General features: G+C 44.0%; 1 protein-coding gene across 2 annotated transcripts in view; it reads right to left on the reverse strand.

Moving 5' to 3' along the window:
- Positions 1–17,633, reverse strand: part of VAMP7 (vesicle associated membrane protein 7) — a 31,340-nt gene that overhangs the window by 11,703 nt on the left and 2,004 nt on the right. Inside the window, exons 2-8 of one of the 2 annotated variants that reach the window (XM_061598822.1) lie at positions 12,732–12,890; positions 11,333–11,390; positions 7,543–7,680; positions 5,935–6,025; positions 5,347–5,414; positions 3,504–3,596; positions 1,106–3,035 (exon numbers count right to left, since the gene is read on the reverse strand). In XM_061598822.1, coding sequence (XP_061454806.1) covers positions 2,967–3,035; positions 3,504–3,596; positions 5,347–5,414; positions 5,935–6,025; positions 7,543–7,680; positions 11,333–11,390; positions 12,732–12,890 — 676 coding nt within the window. In that variant the 3' untranslated portion in view covers positions 1,106–2,966. Of the gene's footprint in view, positions 1–1,105; positions 3,036–3,503; positions 3,597–5,346; positions 5,415–5,934; positions 6,026–7,542; positions 7,681–11,332; positions 11,391–12,731; positions 12,891–17,633 lie in introns of those variants that run through there. The other variant, XM_061598823.1, reaches the window with a different exon arrangement.

A 17,633-nucleotide genomic window follows, 5' to 3' on the forward strand; every position in this document is an offset into this window, starting at 1 on the left:
TGTCTTTTTGGGACCTTCTGAACACCTTCCTCTTTCAACAAGCTTTTTAAGGTGACATCTTAGTCTGTTTCTGTATTGGATGTTTTAGCAGCTTTCATTGTTTTATCATTTCTCAGGAAGGAAGGAGAAGATGTTGAATTTAATAAACTGCTCAAAGAAGATAATGTTAATACAAGTACCAACAGCTGTCTATGTATAAAAATGAAGCAGTTTTCAGACATTACCCAAACATGAAAATTTAGGCTAGCCTTAACATCCCCCTCAAGCCAGACCTTTGGGGATAAGGGGTACATTATACCTCTAAGTGCACTTTTCACTGGCAGGATTTACTCAGTAGACCTACAGAATAGTCCTCCTAGGACACTTTTCAGATTGTTTTCAGTATCTTAACTAACAATTTGTAGCCTGCCTTTCACGCAAAGGTCCCATGGCAGAGATAAATAAGATTAAAAAATACATAGCAGATACGCAAATTTAAACAGCAGCAATGGACACCCATCAAGTGTACCTCACCCTTCTACAAAGGCCTAGACAAAGGTACATCTTCATCTAATGATGAAACAAAGTTACAGTGAGACACACCTCAGAGGAAAGTTTATTCTGAAGGCATGTAACCACAGCCAAGCCCTAGTTGAATTCAGATAGGGGTAAATAAGATGCTCCTCCCCCCACCACAAACAATTTTTTCAGGCATATGGGTTCACTAGTTGAAAAGTTATTTTAAAAATGAAGCCAGATAGGCTTCACTCTTAGGATACTACAGCAGTATTTTACAGGCAACTTTAACCCTATCCATTAGAAAGGGGCTTAATTAAGAAATAGGTTTCTATTTAATAGTGCTGGATATGTAGATTCAGATGGTTCACAGTCCAGTTTAAAAAAACACCTTATAGAACATACAGTAAGTTACACCACTGTGATAGTTCCTGTGAAGGGGTTTAACATACTGTGTGACAACCACATAGTATGTCCATCATATAATGCCCCTTCTCAGTGCACCACTCAGAGCTGCAATGAGCCAACATTACATTTCTACAACTTTAACGTCACTCAGGAAAAGCAGTGGGAGAATTTCAGTAAACAGCCCTTCTCATGAAGGCTCATATCAATTGTCTGTACAATAAGTTTATTCAAACAGATTAACTTTATTTTACAATAATGGATCAGTGTATTTTTAAAACAGGAGGAAGCAGTTTCTCTTTACAGTTTTACATAAAGGCAATCAAAATAATAGAAAATTAACTGCTGCTACTAACAGTTTCTAAAACATGCACAATTAATTGAACATTGACTTGTGCCTGGAAAGATATTGAGGGGGGAGCCCTTGGACAAGGCCTGCAGCAGACCCTGGCAAACAAGGACAAGCTCAGGATACCCCAAGCTCTGCAGCACAGTGGGCAAGATGTAGAGCAACAACCTGTTTGTGTCAGTGTTGCAAATGACCTCATTACAGAAGAACCATACCACTAGGTAATGAAAATAGCACGGGGAAGCTGAGTGTCTTACCACATCAGAAGTTGCATCAGTTCTTCAGCAGTATATAAAGCTGGGAGCAGAACTTAAGTAGCACATGGCTACCTTGACAACTGTGCTGTCACCAGCACAAATCAGTACTCTCATTTCCCCAACACAAAAGACTGAAGCAGCTCAGTCTGCAAAGCCAACAGGGGACAGCTATAGCAGCTGCTCTGAGAACTAGCTGTCATCTTTCCTTGTCCGCCAACATTTCAAGCAGCAGCCCTTTGTTTTTAGTGCAATCTCCCATAGAAACTTTAGCTCCCAGGCAGAGTTGGCCACAAAAATCACTTCCAAGTGTGTCCACATAGTGTGCAAAAGTTTTGAAATCACATCCAATTGCATCTGCATCTCTATAGCATTGCATGATCTGTCACTAGCTGACACTGGCATTGAGATCCTGCATACAATTTAGGGCATGTCAGAAGTAACTTTAAAAAAATAAGAGTTTTTTATGGGCAGCTTCCATGAGAATTTTAAATAAGCCTTAAATAGTTCTCTTCAGGCTTCTCTCCAGCCCCACATTCACCCACAGATCAGCAGCTGAAGATCCCTATGGTATTTTCTGGCCTGTCATCTCACGTACTCAGTTAAGCATCCCCACACATTCAGAACTAAGCAGACAAACCACCTAGCTTGTGCATTGAGCAAATGCTCTGCCGCAGGGCTTTGCTTATGCTAGAGTGCACTGCTGCAGGGCTTGCTTAGCCCCTCTTGCTCCCCCTGGAGGTGAAGTCCAAGCAGAGCACCTTTTCCAGACTGAAAACATTCCAGACTAGGCAGGAGAAAAGGACTCCCCAAACACATAAACTACAAAGAGCAGATACATTACAGCAACATTAAAACATTACACACTCACCAATCACCCAAGTCACAAAGCAGAGCCCACCAATGTGCCCAACAGAGGCCACAGGAGGCTCCTCCAAGGACAAGTCACAGCCTTGACATGAGTTCAGGAAAGGCACCGCCAGGAAAGAAATTGTAGGAGGAGCCAATCACATGCATCTGGGCTATGGTACATAAAACAGGAACCCATTGGCTTCAGTGGTCCCACCCACATTACCCCCCACAAGGGCCAAATGAACAGGATAAATGACCATCGGCTCTCCCCCACCCCCGCCACCCAGGTATCAGGACAGTAAAGTGCAAAGCATGATAATACAGAAGTATGTTTAGACCCTCCCAATGGCAACCACCTTCCTTTCCTCTTGGGAAGCTCTGCAGTTAGGAGACAAAACAAAACTCCCTTCAAGTTGTTAAGTTTAAAAGAAAGTAATGTGTTCTCCGGAAGCTGGGCTTGGGGTCCCCACACAGGCCCTTTTGGGGTGATAAGGCAAAAAGACCTGAGTGTCTTAGAAGGATGAAGAGCAAGGAGGTCCAAGTCTGTTTTATGAGGGTAGTTCCTTCAGAAATTCTCACGTGTGCTCTCATGTAGTTGACTAGTCCAACAGTTACTTCCGTTTACAGCTTGGCCATGAGAGCCCCCCACAGGCAACTGACACAATGATGTAAATTATGACCTGTGGAGAAGGCATTCAGTCACTTTAGTGCACCCATTATCATTACCCATGTGATGGTGGTGACTGCCTACTGCCCAGTAGTTGTACAAAGAGCTACTCTACATTCATCAAAGGTTGCTTTAAGTTTCCCTCTTGTTTGGGGATGGCTGCTCAAAGGATATATTATGAACATCACTCCCGGCCAAAAGCTCCCCAAACTGAGGAGTCTAAGGATATCACAAAAGCACTCAGAACTGTAGAGAGTTATTGCTAGTCCTAGTTGTAATGTTCCTTCAGAAAGGTCTGGAAAGAAGGGGGGGCATGAGGAAACAGCACTGTAAGGCACTGCATAGTATGGCCCTGGAATTCACTCTTGCAGTGCAGGACAGAGGTAAGCAACATTGGCTTGCTTCCTTTTACAGTGAGATCTGCTCAAGCATAAAACCCTCCCACTCCCTCCCTTCAGGTCTGATGTGTACAGCAACTTACAATTGATACTATGGCAATTATGATGGTGAGCTTGAGGTTCTTCATGCACATCGCTCTAGCCAGGTTCCTGGAGGTTGTTTTGAAAGTGACAGACTATGGAAAGAGCACAGGAGAAATGCTAACAGACATCCAACACTGTCTTACACTGTTGCTGAAGACCATGCCAATTTCTCCTTCATCCACCCCCTGCAAAGCCTGCCCAGATATTACTTGGTCTTGAAGCTCAGCCTCAATATATGGAAATAGGCAAGATTTAATTTGTACGCTTCCAACATATGCAAATGAACACGTAAACATATAGTAAGTTAACAAGAACTATTTGTAAATTCACAACACTTAAATCTTGAGGAAATGTTGTCTATAACTGCTTTACTCCCCCTCTCCCCCAAACAGTTTGCAGTCCAAATGTAAACTATATAGGCTTCAATTTACAGAACCTACACAATTTACACAGTAATTTTAGCTAGCTGGGTGATATATCTGGGTGTGAGGGTGAATTGTACTACTGACATTGGCTCCCTCTCCCATAGAATCCCAGTTCTAGCCATGTTAAAAAAATGTAAATGTACTGCCTTCAAGTCGATTCTGACTCATGGCGACCCTATGAATAGGGTTTTCATGAGGCTGAGAGGCAGTGACTGGCCCAAGGTCACCCAGTGAGCTTCATGGCTATGTGGGGATTCAAACCCTGGTCTCCCAGGTCGTAGTCCAACACCTTAACCACTACACCACACTGGTTTACTTAGTTTACTTAGAAGTACATTCCACAAGTTCAATGAGAAGTATTTGGAGCAAGAATGCACAGCCAGTGTAAGCACTTGTCACAGGATCTGAAACCCTACCTTCCCCCATTCAACATCTATATGGCTTGCCACTCAAAAAAATGCCAGCATCTGCTTATGCAACTGACGTGACTTGAATATACTGTCAGACTTGAAGATAAGTGTTTGTGAAAGGGGAAAATCCCTCCCCCCTGAAATACGTCTCAAGCACAGAGGTCTCCAGTCTTAGGGTCGGAACCATTAAATAGGTCCTGGCTTGCCTGCTTAAAAGCAGTCAAGCACATTAGTGTATTTGAACTCCACTTGGGAGCCTATAATCCATTCACAAATTACCACAAAAAGTGATTCTGCCTCTTAATCCAGTTCTCCTTTTCTGGTCCTCTTGATTATCATCTGTGCAGGACACAGGCAATTTTCTCACTCTCCTCCTGCTGTGCATCATGCAATAGCTTCAGCATCGCATCCTTGCCCTGCTTTTCACATAGGACTAAAAACAGCCCAGCACCAGGAGAAATCTAGCTAGGACAGCAAACAGCAACAAGCTGGCATCAAGAGGAACACTATGTTGCCTTCTGTTGGGGCCCAGAAATGTCTCTTCACTTGGCTTTAGCGAGATCATCAAGATGCACCCATTCTTGGCTTTTTAAGTTATATTTCCAAACAAATGTTTCTTATTTACACGTAGACAATGGAGGGTCTAACTATCCAAGGACCTCATCTGACAACCTGCAAATTGTTCTGAAGAGCAAAAAATTCAGCTAGCAATGAAACATAATTTATTTTGTTCCTCTGAGTATTTACGCCAGAAAAGGTCTTGTGTGACCTGTAGACATGCACCCTATGTTCTGAAGAGTGGCTGCTCTGGGAAAAGGCATCACCCAATTTGCTCAGCACCCCGTGTGCCTGCTATTTCTTTCCAAGATTTCCTTAAGATGGAGTCCCAGCAAAAGCCTACAAAGATACGGAAATCTTTCCTTTTAGTTCTGCCTTCACTGCATGCATGTTACACATATCCTGGTAGATTCAGCTATTTTTTTTCCTGCCCCAATTTCAGAACTTACCGAATCCACCAGATTTTCAGTTTTGTCTATCAGCAACTCCAGCTTTTCTCCCCTTTGGGCCACCAGATCTGGGATGAAGAAGAGGGCAGCAGTGAGAATCCTAATTGGGGGAGGGGGGGACTCATCAGCTAAACAGACAGCTTACCCCTAGACAACAGGCAGTGGCCAATTGCATGGCCATTGTACTCTTGATCTCTGGAATAGGCATATGGTAGACATTATCAGACCTCAGGGCAAAATCCTTAACAGGGTTCAGTGGAGCATGTGGCACAGAAGGAACAGCAGCTTGGGAAGCTATCAGTATAGGGACCAGCTCCATGCCAATTCAGGGTGACAGCATATTGCAAGCATACAAATTGCATGTGTTTGTCCCATTCTGTTTACCAGATAAGCCCACTGGGACACTCAGGCTTACCAAGAGAGTGACAGCCTACACAGAGAGTCTTTTCTCCTTTCTCATACTGATCTTTCCACAACAAAGAAAGGTTCAGGCAAAAGCACATCCGTGCTAGTACAGGAAAGGGACACTTCTGACTCCCAAGTCAGCAGGACCTTGCACTGTACCTATGCCAATGAGCACTACAGTACCTATATTGCGGACCATAATCCCTTTGAGCTCGTCCACCTGGGCCTGCGTCTCTACCACCTGGTCAGGACCCTTGTTCTCAGAGTGGAATTTCTGCATGGAATGAAGAACAGGTGAAACATAAATTCCAGGTTCTTGCTGAATTTGAAGAAGCAAGAGAAAGGCAAGGGATGATGCCGGTCTCTGTAGCACATTCTAAGAAAGAACTATCCCCAGCAACGACAGCTAGACATTGATTACCTCCAGCTCCACTTCAGTTGCTTCTTCAGCCCTCAGACCAATTCCTCTCTGTGTTCCCCAGTACTGTGACTGTTAAAGGAGATTTCCCCCTACTACAGGTGGGGAAACCTTTGGTCCTCCAGATGTCGCTGAACTATAACTCCCATCATCCCTGGGCACTGGCCATGTTTGTTGGGGCTGATGGGAGCTGTAATTCAGCAATATCTGGAGAGCCAAAGGTTCCCCACTCCTGCTCTACTGACTAATCTGAAGTTTATCTGTTCATTATTTAGCCCAGTAATTCCAAAACTGTGTTCCAGGGTAAACCAGTGCCATAAACCCGGAATACCCACAGACCCAGAAATCTGCCTGCAGCATTGCTGCATACATCACTGCAATCAGGACAAAACAGAATTGCTCTTAGTCTGAAAGCCAGCAATGACAGGGTGTCAGCCTTTTCTGGATTGACCTTCTATCAGGTTTGCAGTGCTCCTAATGTTCAAGCAATGACTGTAGCCAGGAACACTTTTCCTCAGGTTCAGCTACCATGCCAACTATATCGGATCCTGAAAAGCATGGACCTGGCCAATGTTACACATGCCTTAATTACAGCTGGGCTGGCCTAGTGTTAACATACCCTAAAAGGGGCTGCCCTTGAAGACTATTTGAAAACTTCAGCTAGTGCAAAATACTCTGCAAATGTTCTGATGGGTGCCAGATTTAGGGAGCATGTTATTCCCTAAAACCGTCACCCACTTGTTCATTTCTGGATTAAATTCCGAGGACTGGTGGGTGCCCTTAATGATTTAGGCTACAATACCTAAAGAACTACACACACAGCGAATCTACATGTGCTCCAAGATTATTTCATGAGGCCCCACTTGGCTGAAGACACTGGCAGAACATTGGTTTCTTTAGCTGCAAGCCTTTAATTTGCTACATAGGATTCTCCTTCCTTTAGTCTCAACTCTTCTCAGTGTTGGCTTGAGGTTAATTGTTGCTTTTGTACTTTTGATGGGTTTGTTTGTATTTCTTGATGGGGATTATTTTTAGAGTTGCTTTTATTGATTTGTTATGTTAAGATGCATTGAGCACCTCAGTTTTAGAAATGGAAAGACAAAGTACAAGAACCTTACTCAGAAGCACAGCCATGCAGGTTCTTCCAACAGCAGGGATTCCTCCCCCGATTTTACTCTGATGCTCTTAAAAGATTATCTTTTTAGAAAAATGCACCACCAATTTTAATTTAAAGAATGTGCGAACAGTATTAGAAGCCTGGGAGAGCCCTGACCTAGCCACAGGAGGATCAGTCAGGAGCAGACCCATTTCCCAACATCAGGGACTCTAGAGCTGCATGCACCACCAAGCAGACTGACATCACCAAACCTCACCAGCTGTGCAGCCAGAACACTGGAAAACTCGCTGTTCATGGCATATGGCAGGGCCGTCTGTGCACGGGAGCCATAGGTGGTCTGAAACCGCTTCTTGATTTCATTCAGGAACGTGAAAGCTCTGGAACGCTCAAAATCCTGAAAAGCAGAACAAACGCATCATAGCAACAAATTTATTTAGGATAGGTATATTAACAGCTAAAAGCCATAACTAAATGGAAACTCCATGTACATAGGCAGTATGTCTAAATACAAGGTGCTGGTGACAGACAACAAGGGAAGGCCATCCATTGCCGTCATATCCTTTATGCTAGTGTCCAGAGGCATCTGGCTGGCCACTACTGGAAACAAGATGCTGGTACTGACAACAGCATCCCAATCCCAAATCTGTTCCATATACCCAAATGTGGAAAAGTGTTCATGGAAGGGAATTCTTAAAGGAGTACAGATGTATTCCAGGAAGCCCCACTGTTATTCACACCACAGAAGTTGTACATAACACAGGCAAAGCAATACATCCAAATAAGAAACCAGAGGTGTAAACACATGGTTCTCCATGCTAGGTAACCTCTGAGCTCTGTCACAGAAAAAAACTACCACTAAAATACTTAAGAATCAAAATGGGGGAGCAAAGCAAAATGAAATTCTTCTCTCACTAGCCACAGTTGTACACACTAGTGCCTTCTGTGAAAATAAGAAACAAGAAAATAAGCCTGCAGAGATCTATAGAGATGAGAGGTGCAGGGGAAGAAGCTGCAAACACTGGAGGAATAAAAGGGGCCAACAACTTTTCACGCAGCCAAGCACAGACTTCTTTAACCTTTACTACAGGGACCTAGACCAGGGGTGGCTAGCCTGTGGTCCTCCAGATGTTGTTGAGCTCCAACTCCCATCAGCCCTAGCCAGCAAGGCCAATGGTCAGTGAGGGAATTGCAGGGATGGGGTCAGGAAGGCTAAAGCTGAGAATGAGCTGAGGTTAGTGAGAGATGCTAAAAGCAACAAAAAAAACTTTCTTCAGGTACGTCCATAGTAAAAGACAGAGACAAGAAACGGTGGCACAGCTACTGAATGAGGATGGCAAAATGACAACAGATGACAAAGAAAAGGCAGAAGTGCTCAGTTCCTACTTTGGCTCAGTCTTCTCCCAAAAAAGGGTCTAGGACCCTCCCAGGAAACATGAAGTAGAAGGGGCAGGATTGGAGCTTGAGACTGATACACAAACGGTCAAGGAATACCTAATCACTTTGAACGAGTTCAAATCGGCAGGGCCCAATAAACTGCATCCTAGAGTATTGAAGGAACTGGCTGAAGAACTCTCAGAACTGCTGTCTATTATCTTTGCGAAATCATTTATTTTATTTATTTATTATTAAATTTGTTAGTCGTCCATCTGGCTGGTTGTCCAGCCACTCTGGGCGACGTACAAGATAAAACAGTATATAAAACAATTAAAATTTAAAAACAGTAAAAAACTAGCCCATCTCAAACGCCCGCCTAAAAAGCCAAGTCTTCAGGGTCCTGCGGAAGCTCATTATAGATGGGGCATGGCGTATATCACCTGGGAGAGAGTTCCAGAGGGTGGGGGCCACTATTGAGAAGGCCCTCTCTCGAGTCCTCACCAGCCTAGCTATTTTGACTGGTGGGATCCAGAGAAGGCCCTCTGAGGTCGATCTTGCTGAGTGGCATCCCTGTCGATGCTGGAGGCGCTCCTTCAGATAGGCTGGGCCACAGCCATATAGGGTTTACCAACACCTTGAATTGGGTTCGGTACACAACCGGTAACCAGTGCAACTCCTTCAGCACAGGAGTGATGTGATCTCTACGGCGGCTGCCTGCAATCAGACGCGCCGCTGCATTCAGTACCAGCTGTAATTTCCAAACCGTTTTCAAGGGTAACCCCACATAGAGCGCATTACAGTAGTCTAGGCGAGTGGTGATCAGGGCATGTACCACCGGTGGGAGCAGATGATTGGGAAGGTAAGGGCGTAGCCTCCGTATCAGATGGAGTTGATACAGAGCTGCTCGGCTCACAGCTGAAACTTGAGCCTCCATAGACAGCTGGGAGTCAAGAATGACCCCCAGGCTATGGACCTGGTCTTTCAAGGGCAATCGTACCCCGTTAAGCACCAGGTCTATATCTCCCAGCCTTCCCTTGTCTCCCACAAACAGCACCTCAGTTTTGTCAGGATTCAGCTTCACCTTATTCATGGAGGACTGGTGAAGTGCTGGATGACTGGAGGAGAGCTAATGTTGTTCCTGTCTTCAAAAAGGGCAAAAAGGAGGAACCAGGGAACTACAGACCAGTCAGCCTAACATCAATCCCTGGAAAAACTCTGGAGCAGATTATAAAGCAGTCAATCTATAAGCACCTTGAAAACAATGCAGTGATTACTAGGAGCCAAACTAATCTTATCTCATTTTTTGATCTGGTAACCTCCCTTGTAGATTGTGGGAATGCTATGGACATAATATATCTCAACTTCAGCAAAGCTTTCGACAAAGTGCCCCATGATATTCTGATTAGCAAGCTAGCTAAATGTGGGCTGGATGGAAAAACTATCAGGTGGATCCACAGTTGGTTCCAGAATCGTACTCAAAGAGTGCTTATCAATGGTTCCTTCTCAAACTGGGCAGAAGTAACGAGAGGGGTACCACAGGGCTCGGTTCTGGGCCCAGTGCTTTTCAACATTTTTATTAACGAATTGCATGAGGAGGTACAGAGCATGCCTCTCAAATTTGTAGATGATACAAAATTGGGGGGGCACATCTAATACCCTGAAAGACAGAAACAAAATTCAAAGGGACCTTGATAGGCTGGAGCATTGGGCTGAAAACAACAGAATGAAATTCAACAGGAATAAATGCAAAGTTCTACACTTAGGAAAAAGAAACCAAATGCACAGTTATAAGATGGGGAATACTTGGCTCAGCAATATGAGAAGGATCTTGGAATTGTCGTTGATCACAAGCTGAATAACAGCGAACAGTGCGATGTGGCTGCAAAAAAGGCAAATGCTATTTTAGGCTGCATTAACAGAAGTATAGTTTCCAAATCGCATGAAGTATTAGTTCACATCTATTCAGCACTGGTTAGGCTCATCTTTAGTACTGCGTCCAGTTCTGGTCTCCGCACTTCAAAAAGGATGCAGACAAACTGGAACAAGTTCAGAGGAGGGCAACAAGGATGATCAGGGGACTGGAAACAAAGCCCTATGAGGAGAGACTGAAAGAACTGGGCATGTTTAGCCTGGAGAAGAGAAGACTGAGGGGAGATATGATAGCACTCTTCAAGTACATGAAAGGATGTCACATAGAGGAGGGCTATGATCTCTTCTTGATTGTCCCAGAGTGCAGGACATGGAATAATGGGCTCAGGTTGCAGGAAGCCAGATTTCAACTGAACATCAGAAAAAACTTCCTGTTAGAGCCATACAACAATGGAACCAATTACCTAGAGAGGTAGTAGGCTCTCCAACACTGGAGGCATTCAAGAGGCAGCTGGACAGCCATCTGTAGGGAACGCTTTGATTTGGATTCCTGCATTGAGCAAGGGGTTGGACTTGATGGCCTTATTGGCCCCTTCCAACTCTACTATTCTGTAATTCTATGATGAGAGTTGTGCAACATTTGGAGGACCACAGGTTAGCCACCCCTGGCTTAGATCTTGTTCTACACACTGAAGTTATGCAGCAACTCCCCAATAGTACGCCTTTTGAATTTGAGGCCCTCATTGGGCATTTCCAGGAATCGCCTATGAAGAGCACAAAATAATATTGTCCTTCATACTTACATCATCAGTGATGCAGAGATATATAATCCGGTCCTGGCAGATGTAGTGAAACAGATAACTAGGGGAAGACAAGACACCACAACAATGTTTTTAAGAGGGAGGGAGGTGGAGACTTTGATGCAACATCTAGGCCATACTGTGCCATATGTTAGAAGGTGTTTCAAACACACACATCTAAGTTTCCACTTAGTTCAGGCATAAAAATGCTAAACAACTAGATCCCATTAGTTCAATGACTCATAGAGAAGACAGTCAACCAACTACTTGAAGAAAAATTGCAAATCAATATCTTTCTCCAAAATCGAAGCTAGGTCCACATAGTAGAGGATACAGAATCAATTACTGAGTTCCACAAAGCAGAAATGTCAAGCACAGTCACCCTACTTCAGGAATGGATTCAAACATGCAAGGCCATTCCCAGCACATTTCCATTTCACACAGAAGTTAGAGCTCTCGTCCAGATATTGATCAAGCGCACACCTACTTAGCTTCAACCACGGAACAGTATTTATTAACCCCAAAGCTTTCCCTGGTAGTTTGCAAGCTAAGGGCTCCCAAGAAGGCTTCAATGGTTGTCAACAGAATGAGAGTCCCAGCCACTTACAGTCTTGTGCAAGAACTGCAGACGGAATGTATTCCCTCACGTGTGTGGATTTCATCATACAAATACAAACTCTCATGCAATACTGCAGGTGGGGATTTTTTCAGCCTAGAGGATCCCTTCGTGGGGAAAGGTAGAGGCAAAAGGGCACGGAGCAACACATGTACATTTTATACCTGTACAGCAGGTTAGTTTCTACACGCTCTCCTCCCCAAGGAAAGCAAGAGGCATTATTAGGGTTGAAGGGCACATTCCAGCCAGGCAAAGACACTCAAAGAGAGTGCAAAGCAAGGCTGGTGGGGGGCATGGCTTGGACAGAGTCCAGAGAGTTGTATTTGGCCCCCAGGCCTGAGGTTCCCCACCCCTGCAAGAATGAAGGATTGAATCAATTCTCTTTGTTTAAAAAACAGGGACATTTACAAAAATATACAGGTTCAACAGTTCAGGAGACGAGACTGGGAAAAGTGATTCCTGGAAGGTGTTTCTTCCCTAGGTGACTTGTTCCAGTGTTAAACTGCTCACAGGAAGTCCTTCCCAATATTTCTCCTTAGTTATTACTGCCAGCTAAACTTGCACTTGTATACTGATCGAGACATGCCTGGCCCTAACCTCTGCTCTAGCTGGAGAACATAAACCAGATCAGCTGTACAACAGCCGAGATCATCACACACAGACCTTTTTCCATACAGCCACCATCCCACCCTATGTTGGAATGGCTGTTTTCACTTCATTTCCTCAGCTACAACAGACCCATTTCCCTCACCCTGCCCTTCCCTTCCTCCCCAGAATAGTACTCACTTTCCGTGTGAATAGGTGAGCTTGTTGTTCTCAGAGGGTATCTTGGCCAAGATCTGCTCCGTCACTTCCAGGAAGTTCCCTCCACACCAGGCGTGTTTGGCCAAGATGGTGGAGCCCCTGGCTACAACTGCGAACAGGATAGCCATGGCTGTAGGCTGGCTGCAACGGCAAAAAGATACAGAAAGGAAAATGTTTGCAAAGCACAGGCTTCAATGGGCAGCCAACAGGAAAAGAACCACAGTGGTGGTACTACAAATGTTGACTTCCTCCTTTTTAGGCACTTGAAAAAGTGCAGCCTGTTTTAACCGTCATCAGATAGAAGAGCTGCTTGCAATGATTTCATCTTCTTTCCTCTCAAACTATCCATTGCTTGCATTCACTCCAAGGAGCTTTACTACTGCACATTCCTGAGGTCATAGCCAGGGCTGTGGAATTGGAGTCATGGAGTCGTAAGCAATTTTGGGTGGAGTCGGAGTCGGTAGAAATGTACTGACTCCAACTCTGGCTTCAAAATAAATTTTGATTGACAAATTTTTTAAAATATAAATTCAAAATGTCAAAGAAGCTTCCCATGAAGTCAGCTGTAGTTGAGCATTTCACCATAACTCAAGACGGAAAACATTTTGTGTGTCAGTGTATGACACAGGACCCAGATGAAGACAAATGCTGTGATGCCAAGATCAGCGCATATTCAGGCAGTGATAAAAATGCTCCTATGAGAGCTTCCAATTTAAAAAGACATTTACAGCCCTTTCTAGGTCAGATCTGATACAATAGACTGTGGGGCAGTAAAAGTGGAGTCTGATTAAGGACATCCTGAGTTCTCAGCAAGAGCTCAACTAGCTATTTCAGGTTATCCAAGAGTGACTGGCATACTGGCCTTTTTATAATTCTTTTATTTTGGGTATTATAAATGCATATGGCATTTAAAAAGACAGTCTCATGTAACCGATTCTTATTCCATTACAGTTTATACAACTACACAAAATCTATTCCAGGTCTTTTAAGAGTTCTATTTACATATTACTGCTGCTATGTGGAGGGCATGTTCCACACAGCTGCGGGTTACTGGTACCTTTGCACATACCAAGAGTTCCTGCATGAGCAAGAAAGTCAAGTCAGGGAATTTGACCATCTGGCTCAATACTGTTCACTCTTGACAGCAGCTCTCCAGAGTCTCTAGTAAAGGTTTTTCCCCATCACCTGCTCCCCAATCCTTTTAACCGGAGAAACCATAGTCTGAACTTAGGATGTTCTATATATATACAAAGTGTGTTTTCTGCCTGCTAAGGTACACATGGTCCACTTTCATCTGTACTATCTTCAGTCTTGTAGAATTATAGCTCCTTGGAGCAACTGTGGCTTCCATCTGGCATTTTACAAACTTTGTAGCAGTACCAGGTGGACCCAGTTGCCATTTCACAAGCTCAGGTATGCCCATGACTACACTGGCAACTGGGAAGGTGAACTGGGAGACAACAATACTCCTCTGCACCAGTCATCCACCTTGACTGTTCGGCATAGCCGTTAAGGAAACAGATGTGAAGCCTGCTCCCTTCCTGTCTTGCTCGAGGTATCATCTTGCAGCGAGTTTCTCTGCAAGCTTGATGGTACAGATACCCAGAGTGATGTGCATTTACAGGAGGGTTCAGGCATAACTCAAGGGTACAGCAAATGCTACATCAACATATATATTTATTAGCCAAGATGACACTGAACTATGTATCAATACCTAAATATGCTCCAACTCATATTTGCCAATCTAGCACCTTCCCCATAAAGTCTACTTTTCTAGTATTAAGTGACTGCTGACTGTAGCCCACAAAGCATTCACTCTAAAGCAGTACAAGAATGCTACCTATGAGTATCTGTGACACTTCAGTTGACCTATAAAGGATTAAATAGCTTGTGACCAATGTTAATTACATGCCATCCAAGGCAAAGATGAAGCAGTGCCAGTCTAGCTTCACCAACATAGTCTCTACATCATGTGAACAAAACGCCAGGCCATTGGGGGGGGCAGAAAGGGAGCACATAATTCAATCAAACTAGTCACCTGACCACTCAAGATGCTTATGCAGCCAAACATCTGGCACAGCAAGCCAAGCTCCAACAATGAGCATGTCACAGAAGCAGCAACTTGAGCCTGAGGGGCCCATAAATAGTGAACAACCTTCAGCAGCCAACCTCCTTTGAGCACTTTTCCATAGATGCTACATGTTTTAAAATTTCAGCCACAACCACCACCAAATCACACCATTCCTTTTTCCAAAGGCTTTGGAACCCCAGCCACTGAAAGCCAATAAAGCTAAGGTGATCTTCCAGTGCTGCTGAAAGATTCACTTATATTTCTCCAAGGGAATTAAGTTCCTTCATGGAGAGCTGAAAAGGGGTGTGTGCATTAGAAGAAGAACCAATGAAAGTGCCTCTCTACCTGGCCAATCTCTAGTTTGCAAGTAGAGATCACACTATCAACCCCTCAGAAATACTGAAATTTCTCAGTGGCACCTGCACTCAAAGTGTTCAGCACTGTCTCGGGTAATCAGCATACTTTTTCTTCCCACTTATCTGTAAGCTGGGGAGCCTAAACTGCCTGTTTCAACTGTTCTCCTTGAGCACATTGCTTGCAAATCCAAACCATCATCCTGTACTCTAGAACACTGCAAGAAGAGTTTAGCTGAAGACCAATGCATTTTGAGTGGTTGCAGGGGTTCTTCAATATGAATGTGCCTTTGCAACTAGAGCTAGAAATTTACACAGAGCAACAAGTTAAATCCTTGACTGGTGAATAAGTCTGTCTTGTCCTCATAAGTCTCAAGAACTGTGTATTTTCATTATCATACCTCCCCCCCCCCCAAAAAAACTACAGACTGCTCCAGGTGGGATGAGATACACTGGCAACATCAACTGGAAACCATCCTGGAAATCTGCAGAGCAGTTTTCAGAGCTTGCCTGCAGGGCAGAAAAAGTGTTCTGACGACAGCAAAGGAGCAAGCAAACTCCCCTCACTACCCTTTAAGTGTTATATCCATCTTCACCCTCTGCCGAAGCTTAAAGGAGATGAGCTGGCATTCAAGTATGCTCAGAAGTCACCACCTTGGCTAGCAATCACAGAATCTGATCTGGAAGACCTTCCTCAGTTCCTTGATGTAACTGGCAAAAACCACACTTGCTCAACAGAACCTTCACCCTTATTACTACTACTAATGTTCTAAACTGTGGACCTTGCATTGAAATGGTTCCACACAAGGATCCCACTAGCCCCAGTTCCTGTTGCACAAAACCCCACAAGAAAGCAGAAGACAGTTAAATGTGGTACATTTCTCCTTCTAGCTCCCCAACTTGCTGAAGGCAGCAGCTGTTACTCAATGTGACCCGGGCCTTTTTTGCATGCTTCCCTCAACAGTTTGTTTTCTCTTTGCCTGGCCAACATCTCTTATTTATTTTGTTTTCTTTCTATATCCAAATTAAAGGCCAAAGTCCTTTGCAGATAGTCTTCTTCTTCAGCACAGTCACTACTCATTTCTTGCATAGGATACAAAAGCTACCCCCCAATGAAGTTTTTCTGTTTGGGGGATGTTGCATGATTATCGAAGCAGATTGCAATATATCGTTGCTGAGAAAATGCAGTTCTTTCTCCCAGCTTATCAGGGCCATTGTAATCTGATCGGCTACATGGTTGTGCAATTATCACAACTCATGACAGCACTGAAAATAAGCAACACAACTCTCCCTGCACTCCACAATTCCAGGCTGTGCTGTGGCTCACAGAGTCACACAAGAGCGGACACTGCCTAGTCTCAAGGCAGCAGTGTAGAGAAGTGTCAGCTTTGCTGTTGCTGCTGTGTGCATCTTTCAGACACAGGACCGCCAGCCTTGAAAGTTTAGCAGGACTTGATGATCAATTGAAACAGACTTTAGATGTCAGGCACACTTATCATCTAATCATTACCAATTTTTTCCTTGACTGGCAGGTGCAACCACTGAACTAGACCTGGGAGACAGAGATTTAAATCTCACTCACCAAAAAGATGTGAAGGCCTGGGGAATAAAAGGGTGCAACAGTCAGCCATAAACCTCACTAAATAACCTTGGGTCAGTCATTCTCTCTCAGCCAAACCCTGTGTCAAAGGGTTTGTTGTGAACATAAAAGAATGCGGATAAGAACCACATATACCACTTTGAGCTCACTGGAGGAAAGATGAGACATAATAAATATAAATTTAAAATATAACAGTTCTGTGACTGGATGACATCCTGCAGGTGAAGCTTCCCCTTGCAATAATTCAGGCCCTTGAATGCCTTGTTCAGTACAAATAGGCAGTTCCTATTAGTTTCTTTCATGGGATCCAGACATTATCCCCTCAGTAAAAACCCTTAAACACCACCCTTCACGAAAACTAAGCTTAAGTAATATAACTAGACTGAACATCTGTTTTTTCCCATTTACCCTCAAACTCAACCCCCCTTTCTTCCCTCTGTCACTTTCCTGGCCAAACCTGAATTACAAACTTCTTCAGATGAGAGCTTGTCATTTGGTACTTTGGAAGAGTGCCACGATTACCAAGAAAGAAAGATTTGCTCGTTTGTAAGATGTTTTGAAAGTTATAAATGAATGAATTTGAAAGCATATTCTTCCCCTCTTTATCCTTGCCTCTTATCTTCCTTCCAACTTGTTTTTAAAGGGCCCCAAAACTCTTTGCTTTCTTCTTTCCCCCTCTCCTTGTATTGTCTCTGTTGTGATAAATTTTAATTTTGTCAGGGCAGGGGCCTATCTTATGATCTGTCAAGTAAGATGGACATTGGAAAGGGCCTATCTAAGCCACACACACAGAGTGATGATGGTGGAATGGGAAGCTTGGCTCCCTATCTTTCTGCTTATCACTGCAGCAATTTCGAGAG

Source organism: Rhineura floridana, chromosome 16 (assembly GCF_030035675.1).
Source record: "Rhineura floridana isolate rRhiFlo1 chromosome 16, rRhiFlo1.hap2, whole genome shotgun sequence".
In the NCBI taxonomy this organism is placed as follows: Eukaryota; Metazoa; Chordata; class Lepidosauria; order Squamata; family Rhineuridae; genus Rhineura; species Rhineura floridana.